Source organism: Magallana gigas, chromosome 2 (genome assembly GCF_963853765.1).
Source record: "Magallana gigas chromosome 2, xbMagGiga1.1, whole genome shotgun sequence".
NCBI classification, from domain to species: Eukaryota; Metazoa; Mollusca; class Bivalvia; order Ostreida; family Ostreidae; genus Magallana; species Magallana gigas.
In genome coordinates, this window is record NC_088854.1 from 45,349,813 (window position 1) to 45,359,755 (window position 9,943).

Genomic DNA, 9,943 nt, shown 5'->3' on the forward strand with positions numbered 1-9,943 from the left:
TTTGGGGGGGGGGGGGGGGTAATTCCTAGCTGAAATGCAAAACGTAGTCGGCTGTCGTTTTTAAAAGCATGGTCACGGTTGTATTTGAGCACCAGAATATTTTGATCACATTTTTTCTAGTGTAAATGGCTAGAATGAATAGTTTAATTAAGTATATATATAATGCTTCACCTAAAAACAAACACTTGGGATAAAAAGAGTTTGTATTTATTTAATTATGAAACAATTCAAGTTTTTATCCTTTAAAACAACGTGACTCATGAGTACGTACGCTAGAAAAATGACAAATAGGAAATAAAACCCTTAAATTGTATAACAAGGAATTTAAGTCTAGAAACTGAAAAAAATGAAGCTATAACAGATACATATACGTATGATGTACTATATATGTATATATATAGATATGCATAAACTACATCATAGTAGATACATTTTTAATTTTATTTTTATTTTTATTTTAATTTGTTGAAACAATATTGAGTCACGGTAAACTAATTATTTGAACTTAAGTTGCATTGATCGTCCGAATCCGACATTTTATCGTCCAAAAAAAAAAACAAAAAAAAACCCCTAGAAACAAAAAAAAAACAAAAAAAAAAACACACAACCAAAAAAAACAAATTTTTTTTTTAAAAATGGATAAACTTTAGGTCACGTTTAGCTCACAATGAATATTTAAATATGAACTATCGGAGCATACGATCAATACATATTATCTTAAAATGCTACATGTTGACTTTTCAAAGTTAGATGTTTTTATTTTTTTTCGATTTCACAACTCTAGAAAAGTATTATTGAAAAGAGAAACAATAATGTAGTAAACGTTTAGCTCACAGTAATTTTAGGATTATGAATTTTTGGAGCATAAGATCAGGGGCGTATAAGTCACTGATAAGATCAATGCATCGTAAAATCTGAGTTATTTGTCACCTTTTTGTGTGTTCCATTACACATGTAAAGAGGACATGAATTAAAATCGGGATCGGTGTTGGACTGTATTATTTGGTCGGGCACAAAGATGCTTAGGAGTTTTCACGTGACTGCATCATGAAGAAATAGAATGCACTAAAAGCAGATGACAAAGTACGACTGTAGTATCTGTATACGATGGTTCAGCGGATGACAAAGTGTGTGATATGCCTTGGCGTGTTCGGTTTCATATTCCTAATCACGGGTTGTGTTCTTATACCAGTACTTAACAACTATATAGATTCGCAGATCAAAGAGGTGGGTTGCTCAATCGTACAGTATTACGTAAACACAAGATTTTGACACAGGCTTAGCAATGAATTCAAGATAAATTATTGGGGGGGGGGCATATTCTAAAACTGAAAAATTTCTTTTATACATATTGTGTAAAAGCTTCGTAGTTTTAAGCTGATATCTATTGAAGCAAGTTTATCATTGTCAGTCTCCTTAAAAAAGCATGAACACTTTGTTTGTTATTTTCTTTATATATTGCATTTAGTCCTTACTTACTTTCTTTTTAACTAATAAAATTATGTTTTTCCTTAAAAGACCATTCCTCTAAAGGAGGGATCGGATACGTACAACACCTGGCTGAATCCACCGGTCCCAATCTACTTCCAGATCTATGTTTTAGATCTACAGAATCCAATTGAGGTGGTGAAACACGGGGCCAAGCCAGCGTTCACAGAAAAAGGTCCCTACACTTACCGAGAACATAGACAGAAGTGGCAGATTTCCCATTTTGAGAATGGAACACTCTCCTACAGAGAGAACAGGAGCTTTGTCTTTGAGAGGGAGAAATCTTCAGGATCTCACGAAGAAAAATTTACCACTGTCAATCTCATCATGGTGGTGAGTGTGCACTATGTGACACATTATAGGATTCAATAATGATTGTATATACAGTTGAACTTCAATATCTCAAACACTGATATCTCGAATACTATGTATATGTCAAAGTGATTTGTAAGTCCCAACCACTTCTTTTCTTTTTTAAGTATTTTACTCCCGATATTTTGAATGCTTGGATAAGTTTTTAAACAGTCCCATCTAGTTCGAGATAACGAATTTTGACTGTAATTTACTTACATGTATATTAAAAATGGGCATACAAATAACATATGATCTGAAATTTGGATAAATACCTGAAATCTGATAAGTGATATGCACAAACTTTCTGAATAAAGATCAATTCTTTATTCTTTGCACCAGTGTACTGCCAATATATACAATGCATGTAATTTCACAGATGAATCAACGCAAGCATATAAGAATTTGTTTACAAAATTCAGATGTGTTATTATCAATTTTCAGAATCTGTTCGGTAAAAGATATTCTTTGTAAACTTGTAAAATGGGACAATATATTAAAGCATTGCCTATTTAGGTCCGTTGCATCCTCAATATAGTACAGTAAAACACAGTTATATCAAACACACTTATAATGAATTGACGCTTGACGGACATAATGAACTACCGCGCTTATATAATGAATTCCTTTGTACATTGTAGACATGTTTCACTGTACTGGTATATGATACCTATGTAACCTAACATCATCAGTGTCAGCCTTCTGTGTTACCCTATTTATTATAGCAAGACACAGTAATCTAAAAAGAATTTGTTGATTCCAGACCATTGCTGAAATCATCAGAAGAGAATATTCATGGATTCAAGAGCTGGTGGAGCTGGTGTTAGACTGGGGGGACGACAGTAACCTCTTTATGAAGCTGTCTGTCAAAGAAATCATGTGGGGATACGAAGATCCGTTACTGAAGAAAGTCAAGGCCATATTGCAGAAATATGTCAATACAACCACATTTGATGACAAATTTGGTTTGTTTTACAATGTAAGGATATGTTGTAAACTTTCACTAATGTATTGTTATGCAGCCCTGTCCAAATCTAACAAAATCTGAAATTCTCCATGAAAATGATAATATTATATTTAGATATGGGAAAGGATATTTAAGTTGTATGGGCCACTTGTCGACATTAATATGGATAAAAATACATGTAGACAATAACCAAAATATGTTTGACATAGAATTTTTCAATTTTGCAATATTTGACAAAAAAATTAGTTTTAAAAATTTGATTGTTTAGTAACGCTTAATAATTTCATTACTTATTTTTGCGTCGTAATATGGAGGTGTCCCATACAACCTTAACTGCGTCTAAGCTTAGCGGGCAACACTGTATGTTCAGAAGGCCGGGCTACATGTAATTTACTCTTTGACATATACCTGGGTTTTTTTTTGCAGCAAAATGGTTCAGATGATGGGTTGTATACAATTTATTCAGGAATAAAGTCTTGGGAAAACTTTGGAATGATACAGCTGTGGAATAAAAAAAGGTAAATGATGCTGTTATTTAATTAATGATGTGCAGTAAAACTGTTAGACTTTCTAAAAGGATGTATTGTAGCAGTTTCATATTTAAAAAAAAAATGGAATCATTTTACATTGTAGTACTTTAAAGTTCTGGACCACACCGCAGTGCAATATGATAAATGGATCAGGTAGATGCCCCACTCATTATGTATAGTACCTCTGTACTTGCTTGTATTTTTAATGTTTAAACCCTTACAATACTTTCAATGACATTTGATAATTTCAGATGGGACAATATTTCCACCTTTTGAGGATAAAGGAAGAACATTGTATATATTTTCATCTGACATTTGCAGGTAATAAATGTGATGTTAAAGAATAGTTATCATGTAATGTGCAGTTCTATTCCAAGGACAAAACATGCCTAAGAAAACAAACATGCCTGGATATTATTTATGAAAAATAAAGCATACTGGTATTTATTATCAAAGCCAAGCCAAAGCTTTAGTATGATGATTGTAAAAATGGTACTTAAGTTAAGTAACTTAACATTTATGGTACTGCAAAGTTGTAACTAGCAATTGTTTGAGATGCCCTTTTCACTTAGATTAAACTTTGTTTTATACATTTTGTAGCAAAGAAAACTTAGTACATGTACATGAAAAAATATTTTGGTTGAATTTAAAATAAACATTCAAGAGAACTAACTGTTTTTATCACTTATATCACTTTGTTGTAGATCTATATACACTGTGTATCAGAAACCGGTGACCTTGAAGGGCATTGATTTGATGAGGTATGCTGTCCCCCCGAAGGTGTTCTTGAACCACACCCTGAACCCAGACAACCTAGGGTTCTGTACCCCTAGGGGTGTCTGTCTTCCTTCTGGACTCCTGAACGTCAGCTCTTGTAGACAAGGTATGTAGTCAACAAATGTAAGAATACATTTTTAGCTCACCTTAACAGAAGCTTCCATTTTTCACATTTTTGACTTCTTCTCTAAAACCCCAGAGCCAAATTTAACCAAATGTAGTACAAAGCATCCTTATGGGAAGGGGATTCTACATTGTTAAGATAAAGGGTGTAACCCTTTTTAAAAGGGACATACACATGTAATTGTTAAACAGGGAGTATAAGGTGTGTGTCTTTAAAAATCTTCTTCTCAAGAACCACTGCACCAGATATGCCAATATTGACACCCAAACTTGTATATATAGTGAAGATTGTAAATTGTAAAAATCGTGACCCTCGGACCAAAACTGGGGCCCCAGACGGGGGTTCAAAATGTAACACAGAAATACATGGGAAAAATGTATAAAAATCTTCTTCTCGAGAACCACTACACCAGAAACACTAATATTTACCCAACAGCTAGCTAGTATAAAAATGAAAATATGGTGGTCCCCGGATGAAAATGGGGTCCAAGATGGAGTTAAAGTTTAAAATATATAGAAAAAATGTTTAAAAATCTTCTCAAGAAATACAATGCTTCAATTTGTGAGATTACTATGCAAGCATCCTTAAATATTGTAGATTCTAAATCAATAAAGCTGTGACCACTGGACTAATATTGGGGCCTCAAGAGGTGTTCAAAGTTTAACATGGGAATATATATTATGGAAAATGTTTAAAAATGTTCTTTTCAAGCACTACAAAGCTACAGTTTGTGAGATTACTATGCAAGCATCGTAAAATAGTGTAGATTCGAAATTGTTAAAGGACCAATACTGGGGCCCCAGAAAGGGATCCGAAGTTTAAAATAGAAATAGCATATGCTATGAAATAGAATGTTATAAGGAAGTGTTGTTCAGGTAAGCGATATGGCCATGGGCCTTTTGTTTGTTTAAGTGCGGGTCAGCTTCCCCTCATCTATACCCAGCCATTCCAATTACATGATGTATACCTATGTTAATCGAAAATGTGTGTGATGTTCTGTATCATTACCTTCAATGCTCAGTCAGTACATGTGTACCTAATCAGTGCATGTATACCTATCTTGTGATCATAGCTACATTGAAAACCATTCAATGAACATAGTACATGTAATATAGCAAAGCAACTCACCTGTGTAGATAAGTACTTGATGTTTATAAATACATTTACCTGTATGTTACCTCGCAACTTCCTGTACTGTAGCAAACTTTTATGGTAATCAACTGTATTGGATTTTTCTAGGATTGATCAGCATCTACCAATTTCATTTTTTATGACAAGTTTGTGACTTGGGTAAAAAACACCACCCCAACCCTGAGTTAAAACCAAATTTAATTTTTTTTCTGCTGACATTGCATGTATAACATACATGGATTACGGTAAAAAAAAAATCCATTTGGTAAATTCAGATGCCTTTGCTTATATGTGTGTGAAAAATTTGATATCAACGTACTATATACCTGTTCCAGGAGCACCTGTCATTATGTCACAGCCCCACTTCCTGGCCGCAGATAAAGAGATGGTGCAAGATAGAGTGATCGGATTGGTTCCTGATCCAGAACAACATGGGACCATTCTGGATGTAGAACCTGTAAGCTTTCTGGCTACCCTACACATTACTCTGATTAAAAAGAATTAGTGAAGCTATAGTACATGTGCATTGTTCTGTTGTTATAAGAATATGATGCAGGATGTATGTTTATCATTCATTGTTTTTATTATTAGAAAACTGGGGTGGTAATGAATGCCCAGAAGAGATTACAACTAAATGTTTACATCAGGAACGTATCTCATATTAGGTAGGACTTTGTCAGATTCGTGTAAAACCATACCTTGATAGATTTTGCATTCAGTTGCATTCTTAACTTGAAAGTTCATTCATGTCTTCAGTTTTGTCAATAACTGCATGAATTCTTAATTTTTTTTTGAACAAGTAAATGATAAAAAATAAATTTCAACAGAGTGAATAGACACATCTTTTGGTTTTGGGGTTTCTGAGTGTTGGAAAATTTAAATACTTGTATTAGTTGTAGTTACTGATAAACAAGTCCATTGTTGCAGACAAAAATTGTTTTATTTGTTATAAAAAATTATGATCTTATTTTTGATTTATATAACATTTATTGCAAATATACAAATACAATGTATGTTCTACTTTTTCTAAACTGGTAATTCTGATTCAGCAGTATTATCTTTGTGTGCAGATTTTATTGTGCCGGCATATGAACCATATGACATTAATTTTTCAGGGATACAGCTAACATTGATCACATATATTATCCTGTTATCTGGTTGAATGAGGTACTAGGACCAAAACCTTTGATTTATACTTAAATTCATGTCAAGAATCAAATACAGCAAACTTATAGTAAATTGATTAAAAATATAAATTTTAATTCATTTGATGCCAATCAGATGCTATTCCTAAATAATGTTTTCGTTCAACAGAGTGCGTTAATTGATGATAAAAGTGCTAACAAGTTCAAAAATCAACTACTGATGCCCATCAAGTTAACAAAAGCTGCAGAGTATGGACTTATTGTACTGGGAGCCTTTATGCTGATCTGTACTGCAGCACTGTTTATCAAACAAAAAGTTTCGAGCAAGGTGAGTTGTGATATGAGGGACTTAATGTTTTTTTTAATTTAAATTTAAACTTCTTTTTAGATGACATACAACATTTTAAGTGCAGTCAGAGACATTTTTACAAATACATTGTACTGACAAGGGGTGTCAGTAAAGTTCTATATGTTCTTTATGGTTTTATGTGAAACTATAAAATACTTATTTTCATAACTTGTTTAGCACCAGAAAGCATTGTGCTGTTAATAGTGTTTTGATACTACTAATATTAAAATATTATTTATTTTTCATTCAAAGTTAGCTGTTTTTGTAACTTGATAATTATCTGTGCAGTTTACAAATAACTGTGTTGCATCAAAGTGGCACACCTTGTCAATATATTGGGCCCATATCCAAAAATATACATCCCAGTTATTTGCAGGGTAAAGTTTTGTTTATTTTTTGCCAAAGCTCTTAACTCCAAAATTCAGTAATGCCCATTTCAAACAAGGGTCTGTACATATTTCTTGGCTCTGGTGCTCTGGTGTAAGACTCTTTCTAAAAATGAAATTTATTTTATTACAGTGTTTTCAATAAGAGCCGGCAACCGGCAAAATTGACCGCCTGTATAATAAAATTTTCCGGCCGAGATTTCCGTCTTTAAAAAATTCTGCCGATATTCTCCCATAGGAGCTTGATTAGCCTAGTACCCGAGGTCTCAGGTACTAGGCTAGAGCTAGTTAATATCAAAATCCTTATCGTTTATGCGTTTGAAAATATGGCATCAAAATAGTAGCACGTCAATGACCCAGATCAACGGAGTCTTGGTAAAATGGGTAGGCAAACCCGGGCCGGGGCAAAATAAAAGCCGGGGCAGATCGATATTTTTGTCCCCCGCCGCAACGCGGAGCGGGGACATAGAAATGCCGGGCGTCCGTCCATGCGTCCGTGTCTCCGTCCGTCACACTTTTTTGTAAGCGCTCTCATGCCTACAAATTTTGACGGATTTTCATTAAATTTATACCAAATGTTTATGCCACTAATACTTTGGTCAAGTTCGAAAATCAGCATTGACACGATCTCAAATACGGTAACGACTAGAACAACCAAACTTTGTGGGATGATAGACCTATGTATGTCCATGTGTTAACTCTATTTTGTTTTATCAGGCGTAACTTCCGGTCGTCACAGGAAGTACACCCAATTTTGATTTTTTAAAAATATTTTGGTTATTTAGCATGGAAGTAACATTTTAGCTATAGAAATATAAAAGGTCATCTACACATGGTACAAAAAAAGTTCTACTTACGGTGAGACATCTCAAATATCTCAGGTAGCCTTCTTTTTTAAAAACAAAGTACCCACAAGATCTCAGAAACTGTGATAGATCAAAACACAAAACTTTTACGGATAATGGACATTTGATTGAACATGTGTTTAACGGGTTTCATTTGGTCGTACGTCACTTCCGGTTCTTACTCGAAGCGTTCAAGCAATAGAATTTTTTTTTTTTAATTTAGATTTTTTAAAAACTTTTTACTCAATGTGATGAACAGTAACGTATCGTAGGTAAATATACTAAAATATGTTTTTTCAATTTCTTAAATCACTTCCATTTGTTCGTTTCCGATCCCGAGACAAAAACCATTTGTCAACGAGATATTATAACTAACAAAATCTTGAACATCCAAACTTTGAGGGAAGACAAGGCAATATTTTAAGATATGTTAACTATATTCTGTATGATCAGGCGTAATTTCCGGTCGTCACAGAAAGTACTCAAAAATTGACATATTGTCTTTCTGTATTTGTATTTTGGGGGAAATCCTTTACAGTATATATTATATCAATTTTCTGTTTACAAGAGAAATGGATTTTTTGTACAGATAAATACATGAAGAACGGAAGACCTTTTTGTTGCTATAGCAACAAGAGTCTAGTTTATGTTATATTAATGTTGCTTTTCATTACAATAATTCACATAATTAGAGAATAAAGATTACAGATACTGTGCCTTAATTTTAATATTAATGCTTGTAAGATATTATTTTTTTTAGGTAAATTGAGTCTGGGCCCTGGTTGGGCGTCGTGGTTATCCCGATAAGAACAGTACTTGCTTACAAAAATTAAAAATAAACATAAAAGAACAATAAACAAAAAAATTAACTACAAAAAAAGCCAATCAGCATGCTTATTCGTTTATATTATCACAGCTCTTTAAAATAATTACAGTAGTGCTATATAATATTTAAAAACTAAAATTTAAAAAAAATAGTGCTTTTAATGAAATCTTTAAATATTTATTAAAGGTTAAAACTAATGTGTCACACCAAAACATTACTCACCTTTTCAATTTAATAAATTAGACTCTAATGAGGATACCTCCTATTGGTTAGAGCTGTGTTTATGATAGCTAACATCTTCATAATTTCGGAATTTTTGAGTTTGTCTAGCAGTAGACATTTCATAAAACTTATACTTTTAGATGGCCTTAGAAGCAGCAAAAACGTATTGAAAACACTTGTAGAACACAAGAATTAAAAGCTTTCCAAGGCTAAAAAGGTAACAAAGCAATGGTTTTAATGCTTGATTAAAAAAATCCTTACGCTATTATTTTATATTTTGCAGCCAGAAGATGATCTTGTAGATGTTAATCAATGTAACACAAACTCGGACAGACACCCCATTCTTAATTAGGACCAGGGACTGAAAGAAATGTAGCTACTGTGAGGACTTGAACAATGTTGGGTTAACTGCTTACTTTTACAATTAATATATGCAATGAAAAAAGGGAACTGTACATATAGTTCTTTTATGTGCATAAACATAAAGCTAAGCCACTTTTGCCATGACATTTTTACTATTATGTTCTATTGTTGCATTGTCAACATATATGTGATGATATTTTACACACCTGTTTTGTGATCGAGCTGTTCATTTATTTGGCATTTGTATAATAATTTTTATTATTGCTAAACATGTTTCTGTTAATGAACACGTTATCACCATATAACAAACTTTTGGTCAATTTTCTCCACATGATCAATGTCAACTTTTTGGAGAAATACCTATTTTCTTACTGTACCTTTTAGATATGGATGATTTATGATGGTGCATGCTAATTAATGAAATTTATTGATTTTGTTT

General features: G+C 33.0%; 1 protein-coding gene across 1 annotated transcript; it reads left to right on the plus strand.

Annotated features, from left to right (window-relative positions):
- Positions 1-1,004: 1,004 nt before the first annotated feature.
- LOC105329422 (lysosome membrane protein 2) lies at positions 1,005-9,660 on the plus strand. The gene is made up of 12 exons (XM_011430672.4): positions 1,005-1,227; positions 1,519-1,821; positions 2,603-2,818; positions 3,233-3,324; positions 3,440-3,489; positions 3,588-3,657; positions 4,041-4,219; positions 5,704-5,825; positions 5,960-6,033; positions 6,484-6,535; positions 6,683-6,841; positions 9,425-9,660. The coding sequence occupies exons 1-12, from the start codon at positions 1,108-1,110 to the stop codon at positions 9,491-9,493; spliced, it is 1,506 nt and encodes a 501-aa protein (XP_011428974.3). The 5' UTR covers positions 1,005-1,107; the 3' UTR covers positions 9,494-9,660.
- The last annotated feature ends 283 nt before the right edge of the window (positions 9,661-9,943 follow it).